This window comes from Urocampus carinirostris, chromosome 1 (assembly GCF_059441175.1).
Source record: "Urocampus carinirostris isolate Australia breed hairy pipefish chromosome 1, RoL_Ucar_1.0, whole genome shotgun sequence".
NCBI lineage: Eukaryota > Metazoa > Chordata > Actinopteri > Syngnathiformes > Syngnathidae > Urocampus > Urocampus carinirostris.
The window spans coordinates 18,564,415-18,587,406 of NC_142349.1; the positions used below are offsets into that span (position 1 = coordinate 18,564,415).

Genomic DNA, 22,992 nt, shown 5'->3' on the forward strand with positions numbered 1-22,992 from the left:
CGGGCAGTGGGCAGGGGACAGCCTGAACTGGTTGCCAGCCAGTCGCAGGGCACAGAGACAGACAAATCACTCGCTCATTCACACCTAAGGACAATTTGAACCGGACGATTAACCTAACATGCATGTTTTTGGAGTGTGGGAGGAAACCGGAGTGCCCGGAGGAAACCCACGCAAGCATGGGGAGAACTCCACACAGGAAGGTTTGATTTCATGACCTCAGAACTGTGCCGCGCTAACCACTATGCTGCCGTGCTGCCCATTCAGTTGCCTATAAAATATAAAAACATTGTCTTTATAAATCTTTATATTTTACATAACCTCAAAAGTAACCTCCCTACGTCGCAAACTACCTTTTATCGGTGTGGCCGGTAGGGGCCTTCTTCAGTGTCAATTTCTTTTTTTTATGTGACACTTTCAGTTGCAGTGAGTTGTATGAAAAGTATTGAGAAGTTTATTCATGCATCCATTATCTGCACAGCTTATCCCCAGTAGGGTCGCGGGGTTGCTGGAGCCTATTCCAGCTATCTTCCTTGTAACAACATAGCGATAACACAATAAGTTGTTATTTTAGAAATACATATACACTTGGTGTCTTTTACACCAATTAGTAACAAAAGTAGCTCTCAGCTTGAAAAAAAGTTGAAGACGCTCTATTTTGAATGTAGATAATGAAAAACATATACCGTAAATTCCGGACTATAAGCCGCTACTTTTTCCCCAAACTTTCAACCCTGCGGCTTATTCAGTGATGCGGCCAATTTATGAGGAGGGCACAGACTCAGGGGTGGATGGGAGCGTGGGACGACGTCTATATGACACAGTTTCTTTCCGACACTGAGTAAGACGACTTTGATGGATTCAGTTCTAAGGAGGAAGATGAGGACGGTTTACCGTGATTTTTACAAGTACGGTATGCTTTTTTAACAGACCCGTTTACTGTGTTGCAAGCGTGTTGCTAGCGTGTTGCTACCATTAACTGCCCAGATGAAAGTTATATTATTATTATTAAAGCTTTAAAAAATCTCGCGGTGTACCGTCTTTCTTTGTAAATATATGTAACCATGTATAATATGTATTTGCAATTGTATATTTTTGTAATGTATTTATTTGTATTTATTGTGGACACTTATTCTGATATGTTTTGGACAGGCGAATTAAAAAGAAGGGGCGTAACAAACGCGGGCTGACAGGAAGTGGGGACCGGTAAAGGTGAGTGTTTGTGGACACGGCGGACAATAGTGGATATATATTTTTCCCACCCTTACCTTTGGAAATATACACTTTTTTCTTTGGATTACTTTCAACGAGACCCGGACTCTGCCGGTCTGCATCAAACCTTAAGTACAGGTATCATTTTCCGTTCATTTTGTCGGCTGTGATTTTTGGACTGTGTACTTTAATGAAGGATATTCAGTTACAATCGCGGGACTTAAAGTCGGGTCTGAGTTAATTTTGTGATTGTGTTAGATTTTTTAATGTGGGGGCATGCGGCTTATATACAGGTGCGGCTTGTGTAAGTACAAAATCGGTTTTCCTCTTAAAATGTTGTGGGTGCGGCTTATAATCAGGTGCGTTCTATAGTCCGGAATTTACGGTATATGCTTGAATTGCATTGAAAATCAATACAAAAAACATTACTGTTTGGACATTATTTAATGATCACTGCAAACTACAGTACAGAGAAAAAAAATGAAAAAGTTAAGACTGACCTGTGGGGACTCCTCTTGTGTCTGATCATCTCCTTGTGTCCTTCCATTAACCACATAAGAATCTTCTCATTCTTCTCAATGGCTTTGACAGGTGCTGCCGCTTCCTCCTCACGCTTACACAATCGTTTACATTGTGCACCGACTTTGCCCCTGTACAAAACAACAGTACTATCTGCAAATTGAAGAGTAAGACCACCCCCACACGCATAGTTTTCTAAACGTACCCATGTGCCGTAGGCTCCTTGTTTGTGGAGTCCATGCCCCAAGTTGACTCTGCCCGTTGTTTGTGATGTGTGCATAGGTGACCAGTCTCTTCTTTAAAAGGATCCCTAAAAGGATGCCTGCCTTGAGTGCCCCAAGGCGGCGCTGTCTCCACGGATGATTTCAAAGCGTCTGGTGAGCAGGACTTGGGAGAATGGCGGCCCATTCCTGGAGACTGGCAGCCCGGCGTTCTCATGACGCGCTGGACGTGCTCATCCAGGATGCTCTCAGGATTCTCTTCATGTGTGTCTCTAAGGAAGGTGTCGTAGTAGTCGGGGTAGTTTGCTGGGGGATCACCAGCAGGGAAGTCTTTATCTTTCTCATCCTATGGTGGGGGATGTACAAATAAGATTAATGAGTATAGTCAAAATCTTCTACTGTCAAATAAATGTGCACAAGCGTAATATAAAACAAGCTAGGGACCAGAGTCTTGCAGGTTTTCGACGTTTCAATCCTCGGACACACCTGATTTATATGATTAGTGCAGCAACAAGTTCTGCAGAAGCCCGATAACTAACTTGAGCTTTTAAAATTAGGTGTCGAACGGGAGAAATGTATCTCAAATCTGACTCACGTGGCATCAGTCGATGTATTTTAATAGCAAATCTGACTCAGGTCTTTGTGGATCAGGATTGGGGAAGTCAAATCTCAGATCTCTCTCTTACTGCTATCAAAGCCTTACTAAGTAGAAGGCTTTATATTTATGTTTCTGAAATCAATTCTTAAAATTGATTTTATTTCCTTTTACAGCACATATGTCAGAGTCAAGGCCCGTGGGCCACATTAGGCCCGCGAGAGGGTTTTACCTGGCCCGCTATCAATATATTATTAGATCCGGCCCGCAGGCCGCTGCAAGCCAGCAGCCCGCAGTACGCATGAATACTACATTTCCCACAATGCAACGGGGACGCGCCGAGCGGGAGCAAAGCGGGAGGCGGTTTGATATATTCAGCAGTCGATCAGCAGCAGTCATTAGCATAACAGCAAAAATTAGCCCACAGATACCCATCAACAATGGCTAAACGGAAGGTGGACACTGAAAACCGGGGCTTTCAAACAAGGTGGGAGTTGGAGTACATGTTCACGGAGGTAGCTGGAAAACCTGTGTGTCTGCTATGTGGAGAAAGTGTGGCGGTGATGAAAGAGTATGATATTAGACGGCATCATGAAACAAAACACACGCCTCAAACAAGTAATGTAGAGTTGTAGTAATACAGTACTGTATATAAATGTATGTAAATACAGTAATAATACAGTAATGTTTCCTGTGCAATTACACATTTGAAGTTTTTACTCCGTTCAAGTTTAAAAGTTAAATATGCACATAAAGAAGGTCTTGTTTTTTGTTGTTCCCCTCGGGAATTTTAAAGCTTTATTGTCTATGTTGACTATGTTGTTTTTGTTTGCCGACTCTGTCCTGGGAGTGTTTCTTGTTTTTCGGCTTTTCGTGGAAAATAGATCTTGATGTGGACAACAGTCTTTTGATAAAATTGTCTCCTATTTAGCAGAGAAAATGACTTTTGATTGTTATTATTTGTTAATCAGTAATTCCTTTTTTTCACACTAACCCAGAGAAAGCACAGAAAGGAAAGTCAATGTACATTTGAGCAGGACAGATGAGGTCCAGTGTGTTGATTGCTATTGGTTTTAAGTAACAAGAGATTTTTGCACTTTATTTTATTGTATTTCGAGGCAATATTTCTTTTTAATAATTTCAGATAATTGAATGATAGAAAATGGTTATGAGTTGTTGTTATGAGATATCTTATGAGTTTTTTATATAAAGGACATTTGTATTTTGTGCCTGCTGAAATTAAAAATGACTGACAGAGTCATAAGAAAATATTGCTTTATTTATCCAATTATATTGTAATATATTTGTTGTGTTTTCAGTAGGTTAAATCTTGGTTTCAGTAAAGATTGGACAGTCCGGCCCTCGGCTTGTAGCCAAATGTTTTATTTGGCCCTCCGTCCATTTGACTTTGACACCCCTATTTTACAGTATTCCAAACTAAAAACAAACACATGAAGTGAAATTGATTTGAACCAATTTCACCACAAGATGTCAGCCTTTCGCCAGTACAAAAAAACACAGCACGACTGCTGCAAACAAAAATCTAAACATAGAGGTCGAGCCACACCGTTATTTTAAAGATTTGCAAATACAGGTACCGACCACTAAAATCATATGTGGGCACGAGCGCAAAACAATCGAGACTCAGCAATCAAATCCTGCAGAGCTTCGTTGCTGAATTCTCAATGTAGTTCTGAGTGCACTTAGAAATTGAGGCCAGTAAAGTAACAATAGTAACAATAGTTACAAGAGTAACAATAGAAACAAGAGTAACAATAATAACAAAAATCAAAATTATAATAATGATAAAGATCATTGCTTTAAGTGCTATATGGGACAGCATACAGAGCTACCATTAACATTTGATGTTTTGGGAACATGAAAATGCAACACTATGACAATGCTCTCTCAAGTAAAAAAGCTATCATATCCCTGTTACACGACCCAAAACTCTGGTTTGAATCAGTTAACGTGTTTATGTCAAACAGACTATACGCGTCAGTACACAGAATTAAACAAGATTCTTCGCTTATCCATAGCACAACACAATTTCTTCAACACCTCACCACTTTGTGGCTCATAAAAGTAGCGATGTCTTTGTTGACTTTAATTTCTAGATAAGGCCGCAGGTGATTGGCACTAAAAAGTGTTATGCATGTGCATGGTCATGGAGGAGTAACATTGCAGCACCACCTAGCTGCCTCGCAAGCATATGATACATAAATAATTTGCACACACTCTTGTGTCACACATATCGTCTACGAAATAAATAATGGAGAAGGGAGACCACTTTTACATATTCTGATCAGATTTTCATATGAACATAGGCCAAGTTATTTTAAGAGAACACTGTGAACCCATTAGGCGCATGGCATAAGCCATACTACTCAATCAAGCTCTGATGACCATGTCTAGTGTCTACTGTCTATTGCACTTTCAACAATTCTACCAATGTTTTTATGTTGCCATCAATGTAAACAATGTTATGATTGACATTAATTACTATTACATTCCATTTAATTAAACAGTACAGTGTACTGCACTACTTTATTATGACAGTGACCCACTTGTCTATGATTGTGTATTCGAATGAACAATGTGTTGTAGTAAGCACTGCACAGGTCAAGTCCATTTACATTTAGCTAAGGTGTCTTTAATATTAACATGGTTTTGACGTTGTTGTAAGAAAATGAGGTCCTGCTGATCAAGATAGTTTAAAGATGATTTTTTATTGTGCAATGATAAAGAACAAGAGTGCTTGTTACAAATATTTTAAATAAGAACAAAAGTGGTCAATAAATTAATGGAAACAAATCCAATGTACTCAAATCTCACCTTCACTATTTCCAAGAATCTACATCTATACAATCTAAATCTAATATAAATCCATCCATCTCATCTAATTTACTTTATAATTCCCCATTTGTGTGTGTTGGTACGTAACTTGTAAGCTATGAAACGGCAGAACCGATTTTTGTTAAAATGTACAGTGCTTTTAGCCTAGTTTTGTGTCAAGACACCCATAATAAATACCAACAAAATCAATAAACATCTGCTTTTGTGTGGTATCTAATGACCTCTGGCGGCCAAATGTGGTACTGCAGCTCCCGATCACACCAAGCAGCCGAATACAACCTTCTATCGGAACTAATAGCTTGATTATTGCAATTGTTTCTTATGCACACGTTTCCACGACCCACACCCCCAACAACCTTGCTAAAGTAGAATGCCCGGCAACGTCCAATTGCTTGTAAATAGTAATTGAAAACTTGCAGAAGAAATATATAATTCTATCCATACAAAAAATACTCACATTAAACTGGTGTTAATTAGCATCGAAGTAGGAAAGGCACGTTTAAACATTTTCATCATTTCAAGGAGACAAATTGTATTTGTGTGACTCGTGGCCAGGAGAAGACTATAGTGTAATATTGTAAAATTCACGGCTAAAGCACCAGTTACTGTGTGTGCGTTCATTCACTTCTTTTTAGACCCAAACCGAAACAAACGCTTGGCTTTGAGTACTGAGCCACATTTCCTTGGCATTCAAGTCACATCAGTCGGCTTCCACACTGTTCCCGGCTTGACAAGCGCAGGTGTTCCATCTGATAGCTGCACAAAGCCAGATTGGCCACAGGGCGCAGACACAACTCTACTCGCCATTTATGTCATTCTATTATTTATGTATTTTTAAAGCATACTCTTAAAAGCTGGCCTCATTTAATTCTTTTGTAAACCTCAACCACAAGGTGGTTGGTGTCTCTTGCAAAGACAAAATGCTATTGATTTAAACAAGGGGTTGGCAAACTTTTGGAGTCGCAGTTTGGTTTGAAAACATTTGCACAGGGAACGGGCTGGAGGAAAGAAAATAGCTGATTGATATACGAGTCTTAAGTCCAATATCTTTAAGATAGATAACATAAGCCAATATTTTTTCTCGTTTGCATTTACCAGCACAAATTGTGTTTCATTGTTAATTTGTTTGTAAAGACTATATCATTAAACTGGTTTTGAAAAACAAAAAATATAGAAATAAATATATTCAATTACAAAAAGAAACTTTAATTAAGAGTAACAGCAAAGTCATTTCTCCTTTTTCAAGCACTAAAATATGATCATTTGCATTGAAAAACTCAATGTAATAGGGCTACTTCAGAAGTGTTTTGGTGTATGAAATTTAATACATTGATGAACAAAATTAGTTTTTTTTAAACCATATGCAGAACAGACATCTATTTAAAAAAAAAAAAATTTCCATAGATATCTTCTGTTTGATAAATGGTAGTCAGCATATACAGTGGGTAGTTTGGAGTGGCGCATAGCATTGACATCCAGTGGACATATTAACAAAATGCCAATTATTATTGGATGAAAAGTGGCTATTATTTTTTTCTTATCCTTCTCTCAGCGGAAGGTAGTTTGGCACCCCATGATTTAAACAGTTGTTTAAAAAAAAAACAATATTTTAAAGCATCATCACATGCTCAGGCACACAAAGAAAACAGAGGACTTAGAGGTTTTACAGCTGATTTGGTACAGGAGAACAAAACAAACATACCAGGCGCAACCTTCTGAGACGCTCTTCTGTTTCCCTCTCTCTTAGGACGCACTCCAGGCGGAGGATCAAGTCGGCGGCAAAATGCTCTGGCGCCGTATGGATGTCCTTTGGAATTCTGTTGGTGCGCTGGAGAACAGGAGGGAGATATTTCAACCAGAGTACATTTTTAGTTCATGACTTTCGGCAATACTGTGCAAAATGAAGGTGCCTGGAGATAGAAAACATTTACATCTAGACTGTTTAATATTTGAGTGAAATTGAGTTTAATCGATCGATAGATCCATCTATCAATCTATCTATCCATCTATCTATCTACCCTGTTCATATCCCTTGAGAGGGGTGACCGACAACAAGCCTAACACATACACAAAAACATAGAAAATATAATACTAGTAAGTGGTAGTTCTTCAATATTAGGGTACAAATCTCCCCACCTTAGAGCAGTGGGTGTGCACTGTAGAGGAAATATTTGTAATGGAGAAAACCCCATTTCGTATAAGAATACAGTAGACCCAATTCATGGACAAATTGGAAAAATGGATAGACTATAGGGAAAATAAAGACACTGCCACGAACAAAGAAGAATAATTTGAACATGGAAGATATTGTTTGTTTTTTAGTTTTGTATTTGTTAAGTCCCCCCCTTTTGATCTTTGTTGTGTGCTTAAAAAAGAGGAAAAAAGCACAGTAAGTTATAAAATAAAAGTGGTATTTCTTAAACTGGATGGTCTAACAAAGACTTTCTTACATTCTCTGTATGGGTTTAACCATGGTTAAAATCATGTGGAAAATCATTAAAAAGCACCCGGAGGGAGGATTCATGTAAAATTTAGTCAATTAACAGCGCCTTCTTATTGGTCAGTCTAATTAGGGCTGGCGCTGCATGGGGGAGGTATCTGGTAGTCACGGGGGAACATCTCAACTGCTTGAGCAAAGCTCTCAAAAAGCAAGGAGCTCCATGTTTGGACAACCTTCTATTTACCATAATTTTTACAATCCTTTCTCAGGCCTCACAGCATACATGTAATATGCACCATCTCCAGGGGAGCACGTGGAAAGAGAGGAATACGGCAGAGAGACAGTTAAAAGAAACCTAAAGGGAAATAAGATGGAGGAGGAGGTGGGGATAACCCATGAATGACTCACAGGGATGAGAGGCAGCGGCACGCGTCCGTTTGCTCGGGCACTCTCGTGCATCTCCCGCCGATGAAGTTTGTGGTATCTGTAAGCTGGGACGCCATCTCTGGAAATAACAAAGCATTTTTTAAATATTCGCATGGTTTAACCACATTCATGGTGCTGACCAAAAAAAAAAAAATCAAAACATTGTTAAAGGTGTGGTGCATCGTTTGAGGTGTCTTAAAAAGTTAAAAGGTAAATATTTTCTCTGTTAGGTAGTGTGTAAACATGATTTATTTTCGACTGCGCTTCTCTGCTTTTAACTCATTTTCATCAATACTCTTCAGGATAAAACATATTAGGTTCGAGGAATGGGGGCTAAGGAGTGTGATTAAGAATGACTGCATGTTGTCCCTAAAAGTTTTTTTCAAATTTATATTTGTCAGTGTTGCAGGAAAATGGTGGAAGTTAGAAAATGCCCGTTTAAGGTCGGGTCCAAACACAACCCAAGCCCCATGAAAGATGAAAAAAGAAGAGTTTATTTGAGCGCATCCAAGAAATGCCCATGCTTGCACACGCATTGTAAATGAGCTGACTCAGGCTGCAATCGTTACTTTAAGCCAGGAGGTGGTAGCAGAGTAACAAAATTCCATATTCCGTACAGTTCCTTTAAACAACATAGAAGAAAATACTTACACACTACTGTCAGTGAATGAAAGCGTGTCTGTATCGCTGGACATACTCTGCTGCTCACTGTCATTAGCACTAGTGGCCGGAGCCAACGCATGACCAGCGTTAGCATAGTAGCAGTTGGATGGCTCCCGGCCGAGTGTATGTCTGGGAAAAGAACAGAAAACATTTTTACACGCCATATTTATTGCAAAGCGAAAAATATACACGCACAATTATTCTGGGAACATGTCAATGGAAGGAAAAAAATAGAGAGTAATCAACACAGCCCAGAAAATAATTTGCTGCTCTCTACCCAGTCTGGAGGACATGCAATATCGCAACAGAGCCAACATCATTATAAAAGACTTCTCTCAACCTGGCCACCACCTCTTTGATTGATGCCCTCTGGTAGGTGCTACAAGTCCCGTAAAAAAGTTAAAATAGGCTCAGATACAGCTAATTCCCCAAGGCCATCGACACTCTGTATATCTTGCCAGTTCTATTGAAAATGGTAATTGTATAGAAAAATGGGTATTCATATCTTATTTATTGACCTCCATGGGAATTTCACTGCTGCAAAATGTTATCGTAAGATTGTTACGATAGTTTTCATTGTACTATTATAAAAAAGAAGACTGCACTTACAACTTAGGCCTGTCTTCAAGCACTAACTTGAAAATATTTTTTTCATACTTACTATGACTCTTAAGTCTCTATCATGAAATTCTTCTGGAGTTCCGTGTCTAATCCCGTTTCAAACCATGTTTACTACGTTGTTATCAATGACTATTAAGACAATTCTAATTCTGATTAAAGCTACTTTCACATTGCATCCAAGCACAACCCAGATTAGTCTGATGTACCAGTCACTTCTGTACCTGACATCTGAGGATAGCAGCCTTAGTCATATGCAATCCCTTATTCTCCGCAATACTGGTTGCACTTCGCGGCCTTGTTGGGACATTGTTACTCACGCTGGTTGCCGCTTTCATTTCACTTTACATTACGTAGTTATGATTAAATTTGCACAGGTCAGTAAAATTTTAAAATTAATCTAAGCACATCATTTTTGATCGTGTAGAAGTTGTGTGTATAAAATTAGTGATTTTATGAAGACTGTATTAAAGATCCAATATTCGTTTTATTCGAATACTATTACTCAAAATGAAAAACGTGGAAAATAGTCTAGGACTAGTTAAGTATGTAAAGACTTCCTTCTCATGTACTTGAGAACAGTATTCCTCTTTTCAAATTGGAACAGCTGCATACTTGTTGACTTAACCCCTAAATACCACCTCCATCTAAGTCTGTGAGCTGAAATGAATTTGCATTGGCATGGAACTGTTCAGTCATACATTCATATGCCAACACCTGTGCTGTTTGTTCAATTCAACAATAAAATACAAAATATAACATACTTACACTAAGTAACCGACCAAGCACATATTTAATATTCTATCCATTCCAGTATTTCATAATTTAAAAACTTTGTAGGCTCTGTAATAAAATGTGTTTAAAACTCTGAACAGAAATTGGTAGCCATAATCCTTCTGCAGCGAGAACAATACAGTAGACCAAATTTTAACAAGCCAAGTGTTGCACATTGAACAGCTCGAGACATTCGTTTGACATCACTCACATTCCGTGCTTGACGTTGCCGAGAATACTTCTGACAATGCTTCCCACACATGAATTATAGATGTTCTGCATCGTCTTTTTTATTCACATTGAAGTCCCTAAAGCATTCGATCGAGCTCCCTTCCTGTTTGGAATGCACACGCGCCCACAAAAGAAAAAAAAATTCAATGAGAAACCACTGCAATCGTCTAATTCCTTCCACTTTCACTGCCCTTAATAATGGAAATGTATGCAACAAGCAGAGTGCAGAGCCTGAAATAAGGGGACATTGGGGAATTACGGATGAAATAGGTGTTGTTTACACAAAAGCCTAAAGGTCAATCAAGAGAGGCAAGAGAAGTCTTTGCACAAAGCCTAGAACGCTCAGGTGTCTGTGCGTCCCTTAATATTTATACATCACAAAGGTGTTGATGGACATGGAAAAAACTAAAGAATCCGTGCAGACAATTTTTTGCAGTTTCTTGGAATTTCAAACACTATTTAACACTATGATTTCTGGCATTCACAATTGGCGGTGTTCTCCACGCAAGTCAGAAGTAAGGATGTGTCTTAATGCATTCATTTCACTGGCTTTAAAGTTTTTTGCGTTTCTAAATACTTCAATGACTATCATAGAATTACAATGTGACCATGATGATTGTAATCTACATTATGATTGTGTACTTTAGTACATTTTGAAGATAGTCTGTATATTTTACTTTACTTCTTTTCAAATCTTATTTACATTGCAAGATTTGTTAATGTACCCTTTCTGTTTTTCTCAAAATTTGTCATGATGGAACATTTGTTGGGCAGCACGGCGGCGCAGTGGTTGGCGTGTGTGTGGCACAGTTCTGAAGTCATGAGATCGAACCTCCTGTATGGAGTTTGCATGTTCTCCCCGTGCTTGCGTGGGTTTTCTCCGGGCACCCCGGTTTCCTCCCACATTCCAAAAACATGCATGTCAGGTTAATTGGCCAAATTGGCCCTAGGTGTGAATGAGCGAGTGAATTGTCTGTCCCTGTGTGCCCTCGACTGGCTGTCAACCAGTTCAAGGTGTACCCTACCCACTGCCCGAGGATGGCTGGGATGGGCTCCAGCACCCCCGCGACCCCACTGAGGAAAAGCGGTGCAGATAATGGATGGATGGAACATTTGTACACCACCTTTGCTGTGGTAGTTTAATGTAAATTGCAAGATCAACAAAAAAACAGCTAAGAAGTAGCTTAAAAATGTTGACCAGTCATTTTTTTTTAACCTTGGTTCTTTTTTTCCTGTTTTGCATAAACATCGGTCAAACTATGTATCATATACTTTGGCAACTAATGATGTTTCTGTAAAATTATTGAGACGTATTACTGACTCAGTTTGACATATATATTTATTTTTGAAAAAGAATGACAATCTTGCTTTCATCAAAATTCTGTTTTAAACATCTACTTAAGATATTAAGCCAACTAAGCCCTCAAAACAGGTTTTATTTTGAGAAATGCAAAAAAGGAAATGAATACTAAATGTGCATGAAATTTATGAATGTCACCCAAATTGAATGAGACCAGACTTTATACTCACTGCACTTTAGTTCACACTGCTCACACATACTTTGAACTTCCCTCCAGGTATGAATTGAAAATAATGATGATAATTACAATAATGATAACAATAATGAGAGTGACTATATGCTCTTCACTGCAGATTTTTGTTACTGTAGAATGAAAATGTTGAAAGCAAAAAAGACCTGTTTCAAGTACAGTCCAAAAGCACAAACCCAACTCTATAAAAAATAAAAAGAAGAAGAGTTTATTCGAGCGTATGCAAGAAATGCACGTACTTGCACGCGCCACAAAAGGAGCATTGCAGAGGTTGCAATGATTAATTGAATCCAGAAGATGGCGTCAGCGAGTAAGAAAGATAAAATTTGGTACAGCAACTTTAAATTAACTTGGTGTTACATACTTATACGTAACATCTGGAAAATAACAAAAAAAAAGAAAGAGGTTTTTTTTAATATTTGAACATTTGAAAGTTCCGACTGCTCGTTGGTCTTTGAATGCAGCCAATGTTTAGCAAAAAAAATACCAGTGGTTGCTTTGTGTTAGAGGGGAGTGTCGTGATTACCTAACCGGAGTCACCTGAGGTAATCAGCTGGTGTGCTGGAACGCGATTTCTTGATTGGTGGAAGTCTACTACATAAGCTGTCAGCGTCCAGAGATGGACGTTCGAGTGTCTTCCTCATTTCCTGAGTGAACCTCCAACATTCAAGGTACCACAAGCCCATGTATATTCCAAGTCTGATTCTCGTTGCCTGACCCTTGTCTGTTAAAAGTTTTCGATCTACTCTTCCGTCCCGGCCACCGACTTACCTGCTACGTTTCGCCACGCGTTTTCACCACGGAGTTGCCATATCGTCCCAAGAGGCTTTCCACTGCCAAGGCTCGACGTCCCAAGCCTGCTCCACCGAATCTTGTCACAATAAAGCCTTTAACTGACGCTATTGGATCCGAGTCCTTGTTCTGTTCCTTGACAGAACACTCGAACCAAAGCATGGATCCAGCGACAGTTCGTCCCACCTCTGAGAGATGCGGAAATGCCGAACAGGAATCCGCGCTACAGCGCCTACAACACACCGAAGGCGCAATACAACAAATCGTCCACGACGTATCCACACTAGTCCGGCAAGTACAACGTCACCAAGATTTTTTTGAACAGTGCGAAGCTTCCCCGGCAACACGAGCACGAGATCCAGTTCCGCCCCTTTCTGATCAGGTCGGCAGTGTTGAACCACGAGTAGGTTCGCCAGAGAGATTCAGTGGAGAGCCCGCCCAGATCCGCCCCTTTCTTATAAATTGCCGACTAATTTTTGATCTACAACCGCGAGCCTTTGTGAACGAAAAGGCGAAGGTGGCTTTTGTGATAAATCATCTGACTGGCAGAGCCCGCCTTTGGGGAACGGCAGAATACGAACGAGGGGCGACAGCATGCACCTCTTTTAATTTGCTTAGCCAGGAAATGATTAAAGTTTTTGATTCTGGAGCCTCATCAGTCGATGCTGCTCGTTCAATCTTGAACATTCGCCAGGGGAGACGCTCCATTGCCGACTATGCCATTGACTTTCGCACACTAGCAGCCCAGAGTCACTGGAACGAAGAGGCGCTGGTCGACGCCTACCTCCATAGCTTGTCCGGTTATATCAAAGACGAATTGGTTTCCCACGCTCCTCCGGTAACTCTTGACAATGCTATCGAACTGACCGCCCGGATCGACCGTAGGGTTCAGGCAAGACGCAGAGAGAGAGAAGATCCCAGACAACCCATCACCCGGCAAAGTCAAGACATTAGTAAGATACCGAACCCCCCAACCAATTCTACCGCACCTCATGAGATGATGGAGGTGGACCGCACCTTTCTCTCCGTCGAAGAACGCCAGCGAAGGCGTACCGAACGGCTATGTTATTACTGCGGCGGCCAGGGACATAGGGTGGTCAATTGCCCGTTAAAAGCAAACGCTCGTCGGATATAGGGGACATCCGATTGAGCTCAGCTTTATTATCGTTCCCCAAGACTGATAGACCTGTTCTCCGGGCAAATCTCATTATTTCCGGTACATCTCAACCCTTCCATGCCCTCATCGATTCTGGCGCCGAAACAAATATCCTGGATTTGTCACTCGCACACAAGATGGGGATACCTGTTGAAACCCTTCCTAACCCGGTATCAGCTCGGGCTTTGGATGGCCACCTATTAGGCACCGTATCTCAAATAACGGAACCCATTGAACTACAGTTGTCTGGAAATCACAGAGAGAAGATCCGATTTCACTTACTTCACTCCCCTAACCAACCCCTTGTCCTGGGTCATCCTTGGTTGGTGCAACACAACCCCCATTTCGACTGGCGCACTGGGTCGATACTTGAATGGGGCATGGACTGTCACCAAACCTGTCTGCAAGCCGCTCCTTACCCAAATCATCCTGTTTCCACGAGGGCTCCACCCAATCTGTCCAAGGTCCCAGCCTGTTACCACCACCTACGGGAGGTCTTCAGTAAAGCTAAGGCCTCTTCCTTGCCCCCTCATAGACCTTATGACTGCGCAATTGATCTCCTGCCGGGGTCTGCTCCTCCTCGGGGCCGCCTCTACTCCTTGTCCATTCCCGAGAGGAAGGCCATGGAGGAGTACATTTCCGATGCCTTGGCGGCTGGTATCATTCGACCCTCCTCTTCTCCTGCTGGGGCGGGGTTCTTCTTTGTGGGAAAAAAGGACGGGTCACTCCGGCCCTGTATAGATTATCGGGGCCTTAATGAAATCACGGTTAAAAATCGCTATCCCTTGCCTCTGCTTGCCTCTGCATTTGAGCTTCTACAGGGGGCCACGGTCTTCACTAAACTTGATCTGCGCAACGCCTACCACTTAGTCCGAATCCGGGAGGGTGATGAATGGAAGACGGCATTCAACACACCCAACGGTCACTACGAGTATCTGGTAATGCCGTTCGGATTAACCAATGCTCCAGCTGTTTTCCAATCTTTGGTAAATGACATTTTACGAGATGTGCTTAATCGTTTTGTTTTTGTGTATCTGGACGATATCTTGATTTTCTCAAAGTCCCTCGATGAACACCGAAAACATGTCCAGCTGGTTCTCCGTCGTCTCCTAGAGAACTCTTTATTTGTTAAGGCAGAGAAGTGCGAGTTTCACGCCAAGACAGTCTCGTTCCTGGGCTACATCGTGGCGGAGGGGACCCTTCAGATGGATCCTGCCAAGGTATCAGCAGTCACCTCTTGGCCTGTCCCTGAGTCTCGGAAAAAACTCCAACAATTCCTTGGTTTTGCCAATTTCTACCGGAGGTTCATCAGGAACTACAGTTCGGTGGCAGCTCCCCTCACGCTTCTTACCAGTCCTAGAGAGCCATTTCGGTGGTCTTCCGAGGCTAATGCAGCTTTCAACCGTCTAAAAACCCATTTCTCTACGGCCCCCATACTCCAGGTACCGGACCCTGCACGCCAACTGGTAGTGGAGGTGGACGCCTCAGATGTGGGAGTGGGTGCTGTCCTGTCCCAGCGGTCGGACAAGGACCAGAAAATGCACCCGTGCGCCTTCTTTTCCCGGCGGTTGTCCCCGGCCGAACGCAACTACGACGTGGGGGATCGTGAGTTGTTGGCCGTCAAGCTAGCCCTGGAGGAATGGCGGCATTGGTTGGAGGGGGTAACGGTGCCGTTCATAGTTTGGACTGACCACAAGAACTTAGAATATATTAGATCGGCCAAGCGGCTCAATCCTCGCCAGTCACGTTGGGCCCTGTTTTTCACCCGCTTTAACTTCACTCTGTCCTACAGACCCGGATCTCGGAATGTGAAACCCGACGCGCTGTCCCGACAATTCCAGAGTTCCAATGACACACCTCAGGGTCCCGCAACGGTCCTTCCAGCTTCCTGTATGGTGGCAGCAGTCTCCTGGGATATCGAGTCCCGAGTCAGAGAGGCGATACCCGATCAGGCGGGTCCCAGCTCCTGTCCCGAGGGTCGACTATTCGTCTCCGAACCCTTACGGTCCGAGGTCCTCCAATGGGGGCACAATTCTCACTTTTCTTGCCATTCGGGGTCGGCTCGGACTCACAGTTTCTTGTCCCGACGCTTCTGGTGGCCTACCATGGCCAAGGACGTTAGGGAATACGTCTCCGCCTGTCAAGTGTGCGCCCAGAACAAAACATCCCACCAACGTCCGGCCGGTCTGTTACATCCACTTCCGGTTCCCCGCCGCCCATGGTCCCACATCTCCTTGGACTTTGTGACGGGGTTGCCAGTATCCGAGGGGATGACGACTGTACTAACTATCGTGGACCGGTTCAGTAAGATGGTCCATTTCGTGGCACTACCGAAGCTCCCCTCCGCCAAGGAAACTGCATTGATAGTCCAGCAGCATGTGTTCCGCCTCCATGGCATCCCTCTGGACATTGTTTCTGACCGTGGTCCCCAGTTCTCATCCGCGTTTTGGAAGGAGTTCTGTCGTCTGTTGGGTGCCTCTGTCAGCCTCTCATCAGGGTTCCACCCTCAATCCAATGGTCAGTCTGAACGAGTGAACCAAGATTTGGAAACGGCACTTCGCTGCATGGTCTCTAGTGAACCGTTGTCCTGGGCTCGGCAATTGGCATGGGTGGAATATGCTCACAATTCCTTGGTTAGCTCATCCACTGGAATGTCCCCCTTCCAGTGTGTGTATGGGTACCAACCCCCTATGTTCCCTAGTCAAGAAGAGGAAGTAAACTGCCCGTCAGCTACGGCGAATGCACGTCGCTGTCGGCGAACTTGGGCTCGTGCTCGGGCCACACTCCTTCGGGCAAGCAAGACTCATGCCGTTGGGGCTAACCGACGGAGGAGTCCTGCTCCGAAGTACCAGGTGGGCCAGAAGGTGTGGCTCGCATCAGCTGATCTTCCACTGAAGGTTGAGTCGAGGAAACTGGCTCCTCGGTATCTTGGCCCGTTTCCTATAGTAAAAATTATCAACTCCTCAGCAGTCCGTCTCCGTCTACCAAGATCTATGAGAGTGCACCCCACGTTTCATGTTTCCCGAATCAAGCCCGTCAGCCAGAGTCCGTTGGCACCCATTCCACCTACTCCCCCAGCTCCACGCTCCTTGGACGGGGAGCCTATCTATACAGTGCGCCGCCTGCTCCGCTCCCGACGCAGGGGTCGGGGCTTCCAGTACTTGGTCGATTGGGAGGGATATGGTCCAGAGGAGAGATCATGGATTCCCAGCAGGCAGATCCTGGACCGATCTCTTGTGGCAGAATTCCATCAACTGCATCCTGACCAACCAGCACCACGCCGTGGTCGTCGTCGGAGGTCCGACGCTGCTGCTCTTCCACCGGCAGACCCACCCGCTACCACCCCTTCAGATGCGGACGAAGGGGCCTCTATCCACTCGGAAGAATTCTGAGGGTTCATCGGACGACCTCTGGGCCCTCGATTTTTGGATTATTGGTGATGTATTTTGGGTTTTGGGGAATTATTTGTAACTGGCCTGTGATTTTTTTTCCTTGGATTACCGGTGTTGCCATGTGACGTGTTTGGATTTATTTTTATTTTTCCCTGGGGGACTTCTGGAGCCGTCCCTTGAGGGGGGGGTTCTGTCGTGATTACCTAACCGGAGTCACCTGAGGTAATCAGCTGGTGTGCTGGAACGCGATTTCTTGATTGGTGGAAGTCTACTACATAAGCTGTCAGCGTCCAGAGATGGACGTTCGAGTGTCTTCCTCATTTCCTGAGTGAACCTCCAACATTCAAGGTACCACAAGCCCATGTATATTCCAAGTCTGATTCTCGTTGCCTGACCCTTGTCTGTTAAAAGTTTTCGATCTACTCTTCCGTCCCGGCCACCGACTTACCTGCTACGTTTCGCCACGCGTTTTCACCACGGAGTTGCCATATCGTCCCAAGAGGCTTTCCACTGCCAAGGCTCGACGTCCCAAGCCTGCTCCACCGAATCTTGTCACAATAAAGCCTTTAACTGACGCTATTGGATCCGAGTCCTTGTTCTGTTCCTTGACAGGGAGGGTTTTACTAAACAAGGGATATTACTTCCTGATAAAAATAATCTCCACCAAAACAACTTTTATTATTTTTAAGAAAGGTAAATGACATTGAATGAAAAGTCAAATAAAATCTTTTAATGCATCTTTTTTATCTTCTAGAAAGTTAGTCACATTTCTCTTTTTATAGGAATGAAACTATTAGGACATGTTACTTTTACGTGAGCTCGATTTTAAATTTAAATCTAGTCTTGTACTTTTACTTTGTGTCAATTTTCCAAAGAAGCCTTGACGTTGAAATTTTTTTCATCTGCGATTCTATTTTTGAGTTTAAAAAAGTGTGTACTTTATCTGCCATTGTCTATTCCCTTTGTGAAAGCAGGTTGGTTACCTTTCTGGTGGCTTGGCCTGAACTGGGATTCAGTGAAGGAAACTTTTGCGTGTATGGCCACAATTGCTATCAAATCAGACAAACAAACCCAATCCCAATAATGGACAGTACCGTGTAAAGAGTGTGTCAGCATTAGCAGATTCAAACTGAAGTAGCAGTAAAAGAAGCTTTCTCTCTGACATACAAAAAGTGAAAGTTCCCCCGCAGCCTTCTGAACAGCCCAACATTAATACTGTACTTGGAATTTTTGGGTGCACCACCTATCTCTTATCTCCCTCTACACACATTTCATCTCATGTTTCGGGAGCTTTGCTGACGGCAGAAGGGGTTGGAGGTTTACTTCAAATTCAGAAGTGCGCAATAGAAAGTTTTGGGGAAATAATGAAGCTGTGAGGATGTACCTGTACTCTTCCTGAAATCTTCCTGCAGTGTTATGTGATGGTGTCTCCGCAAGCAACCTGCGAGAGAGCCTGCTGCTGGGCAAGATATCACACTTGGGTGGGTCTTCCGACTCTTGATCGCATCTCCACTCTTCATTCTCGTTTAACATTGGCAAATAACCAGGCAGGTTTTTTGTGTTACCCAAAAGTATGCTTTGATCATCACACAGCTTGGGACTCTCACCCCCTGTCCGAGCATGTTCCAAATATATATCCGACTTAAGGAATAAAGGGTAGGTGTTTTCCTCCATTGTTGCCTGAATCTCAGTCTGAGCCTGGTCGAACATAGCTGAATCAATATGTGATTTCATCACACAGTCTTTGATGAAAGACTTGGTCGCCGGTTTGATCTGCCTGGAAACGATACCGCTGCTGTCTAGGATGTACTTCTTATAGATGGCTTTTGCCAGTTTCATAAGCTTCTCGTTGTTGCTTTCGCCGGCTTCCAGTTTACGGAAGCCGCTGCATGCGAACCAAAAGTCCAGCAGGTCGGCACATGCTTCCTGCTTAAGGTACGTCCGAAAGAGGTGGATGCCGTCCTGGTCGTCCAGCAGCGAGTGAAGCGACTCCGCCCATCTCATGTAAGGGGGCGTGGGAGAGGCGCTACCTTCAGGCTCATAGCCCAAGTCCTGGTCAGGCCGCCTGGGTGTGGCAACAGGTGCCTCACATTTCAAGCTTTTGGATGGCAAAAACCCTGAGTCATGGGACTTAGTGGGAACCAGTTCGCCTTCTTCACCAGGAACTGGCGGTCTGGGGGCATCCTCATTAAAGCTGCCACCCAGGTCAACCAGGAAGCCCCCATGATCGCTCAAATTCATAGTCCTGGCATTCAAGGAGAAGGTCACCGTTCAGCTCCAACGACACGATTGCAAGATCCAGATGCCTACTTACGGCACAGCAAAGTAACACCTGTAAAGAGGGGAAAATACAGAGATAAAGACCCACAGCATTATGACATAAGCAGACTGCACAGGCAAATTTTATTAGTATTCTGTAAAGTCAGCGTTTCATGAAGGACTCAAGTGGCCAGTATCTAGCTGAACACCACAAATATAAAAAATTCAGCACAAATCTAGAGGAATGCATAAGGTGCTAAATGTTTAAATCATTAACCAGATTGCCAGAGTAGTGAAAATGGTGCCAATGCAGGAAAAGAGCGGGATACGTCTTTTATTGCTATGCGTGACCCGGATACGGTTTTCTGCCTGGCAACAGGGTACATATGAGTTAATACAATTTCAAATATCTTGGGCAATGTAGCACGATGAAAGAGGTTTTGAGCATTATCAGCTTGCATGTACAGGAAATGCCACTTTAATCATTCTTGCATCACACTTGCTTTACACTTGTCTTCATTGCAAGATCCCATTTTGTTTTGTCTGGGTCAGTATTTTAAAGTTATGTTTTAGGGAGTGGTTTTGATTTTTATTGGCAAGAACGGCTAACATAGTGCGACTTGATTGTGACGTTAGCTTTTGATACGCTAGAGCTCCAATCAAAGTCATTCAAGAACTATTAAAAGGGATTGTAGGCTTCTTGAGGGGACACTCACTTTCTGTCTGGCCTCACACTTTATCAGCAAACATGATTTCATGGATTAAATAAATAAAAATAACAGTTGTGATAAAAAACAGTTTGTTGAGTACAGTGGACTACCTTGCTAAGCTTGGCAAGAGTTGAGCAGGGTTTGTGTGTTTTAAGTCATGTATTACATATTTATCCTACTGTGCCATGTCTAATCTCATTGGAATCAATGTTCACTACATTTTTAGTGATAACAATAAAGAAAATTCCAATTTGTATCTTTGTACATTGATTTTTTTTTTTTTGAGCCTTCATTAGGAACAAACCTCTCACTTTGACGAAGGAACTGATGAATGGGATTTGGATCTATTCAGGTATATACGATATTCCCCTTGTCAAACACAATTGATAGTATCGTTGCAAGTTTTGCATTACTTTTTAGGATCTAAATAATAATAATAATACAATTATTTATTAAAGCTCTGATAACAATTTGACATGCATTCTTAATTTGCCTCGCATTAAAACGCTGAACAGAAATTGGTAGCCATAATCCTTCTGCAGTGAGAATACACTAGACCAAGTTTTAAAAAGCCAAGTGTTGCACATTGAACAGCTGAAGACATTCACAAAATGTACTACATGAATGAGTATATTAGATGACTACACTATAAAGTAACTGTTGCTTTTATACAGAAAACATAGTTTAATTCAATGACAATATAGCCTGTAGGCAAAATTTAAATGCAGGCTGATTAAAATAATACAACTTATCAAGAAGATCCATGGAAATACAATAAAACCCATTATTTTTCACATTATTGACTGTTGAAGTGTCGTATGTATTGATGCTGATAATCTTAAACTGATTATAGCCAGGTCTGTAGCAGGCAAGCTTTAGCGAAAAAAATACCATAGGAACTGAGCCGAGCTAAATTTAACCTGCTTTCATGCAACCGATTTTAGGTTGAATTCAGACAAAATAATAAACATATTCTGTCCTAATCCCTTGTCTTGGTTTTATTTGTGAACATGGCTTGGATTGATGGTTCCAATTAGAGAAGTCATCTAGATCATTAGGGTTTTTTTAAGGACGATTACATTTAGTTTAGTGTAGTAATTCTTAGAGAGCTGTATTGACACATGGACGCAAAGTTATTATTTTTTTTTTTAATAATTAAAAATTAAGTTACCAAACATATATTTCAACTTTTGATTAGCAAGATAGCACAAGAGCCTGACCATGTTTAATTCATCAGGCTGATGGGAGTACCTACCCACAGTACAATCTCCGGCCCTACCTACAGCATAAGTGGTTCTATCAGGCTGTTTGTCTTGACATAAAAATAAACTTGAGTTTTTGGTGAGGTTTGTTTTTGTACCCAAATCTTCTGTGACATGTGTTGAATTTTCTTTTAAGTATTACAAGGCATATAACGATTCTAAACTGGACTTTGACCACCATCTCTGTTCAGTTACTGACTTTGAATCTTGTGTGTTTAACCATTTAATGTTTATACTAGAAATTATGTATTCTAACTTTGAAACACTGTTTTGTGTATAGGTACCAGTTACTGGTCACATTAAGCAGCATTAACTATATCCCGTATCACAGACATGTTTACATGTGGAAATACTGGGATCGGAATTTGTATTTTTGGACCAAACGAATTCATCGTTTAAAGGCTTAACAATGACTTACGTACAACCGCGTAACTATGGTGTTTGCGAGTAATCTGAAGTACAAGGGTCAAGCGAGAATGACTTCATTATACAAATAGGTTATTTATAGCATTTCACTTTTGACATTAAATAAAAGATGGTTTCATTCACATCACTCTCCATAACTGACGAAGTACCATGCTTGTTTCCTACTTGTACCAAAACTGTGCTCGATTTCTGCGTCCAGTGCGTTTACAATTTGTGCCAGAAGCATGGGCTTACTCCAAATATGTAAAATGTTCATTTCTATAGCGCTTTTCAAGTCAATGACTACCTCCCAAAGCGCTTTACAATATGCTTCACACTTACCCATACACACACACACACACACACCAATAGGGAGTCAGCCATGCAAGGCGCCTACCTGCTTATTGGGGGCATTAGGGATTCAGTGTCTTGCCCAATGACACTTCGACATATAACACGGAGGAGCCGGGAATCAAATCTGCGACCTCTTGATCCCAAGACGAGCGCTCTACCTCCTGAGCTAATACCGACCTATATGTATGAACACAGTACAACTGTGACAATCCCACAGTGGGTGCAGGCAATAATATCAAAATGTCATAAAGAAATTAACCAATACACATGAGGCCTGTTTAGAGAAGAAGTCAGGGTTAGCGTGTTTCATTCGTCCATGTATATTATTTGCAGCAGCAAAAAAGAGAAAGATATCCGTGAAGAGATGCACATGTTATAGATTTAAAGGAATGGGCATACATGCACTAGCAATCGCAAAATATTGGTGGGGACAAACCCCTGCCGTCCAGGGCAAAACTACGCCATTGGTTGGAGGCATCTATCCTCAACACAAGTGATTTAATCAGCGTTCGGCAACCATTTCTGTACCAGAGACTGGTTCATAGTCTGACAATATTTTC

The 22,992-nt window shown here is 42.2% G+C and overlaps 1 protein-coding gene and 1 long non-coding RNA gene across 5 annotated transcripts in view; one reads left to right on the top strand and one right to left on the bottom strand.

Moving 5' to 3' along the window:
- Window positions 1-22,992, top strand: part of LOC148373803 (uncharacterized) — a 248,977-nt gene that overhangs the window by 179,176 nt on the left and 46,809 nt on the right. The window lies entirely within an intron of this gene.
- The window catches only part of axin1 (axin 1), a 43,817-nt gene that overhangs the window by 9,856 nt on the left and 10,969 nt on the right, over window positions 1-22,992 (bottom strand). For 2 of the 4 annotated variants that reach the window (XM_088329575.1, XM_088329574.1), the window contains 7 exons: window positions 22,476-22,609; window positions 18,827-19,774; window positions 8,918-9,058; window positions 8,249-8,345; window positions 7,103-7,228; window positions 1,934-2,295; window positions 1,710-1,859 (listed from right to left, as the gene is read on the bottom strand). In XM_088329575.1, the coding sequence (XP_088185701.1) occupies window positions 1,710-1,859; window positions 1,934-2,295; window positions 7,103-7,228; window positions 8,249-8,345; window positions 8,918-9,058; window positions 18,827-19,683 (1,733 nt within the window). In that variant the 5' untranslated portion in view covers window positions 19,684-19,774; window positions 22,476-22,609. The remainder of the gene's footprint in view (window positions 1-1,709; window positions 1,860-1,933; window positions 2,296-7,102; window positions 7,229-8,248; window positions 8,346-8,917; window positions 9,059-18,826; window positions 19,775-22,475; window positions 22,610-22,992) is intronic. The other 2 variants (XM_088329577.1, XM_088329576.1) reach the window with 1 other exon arrangement.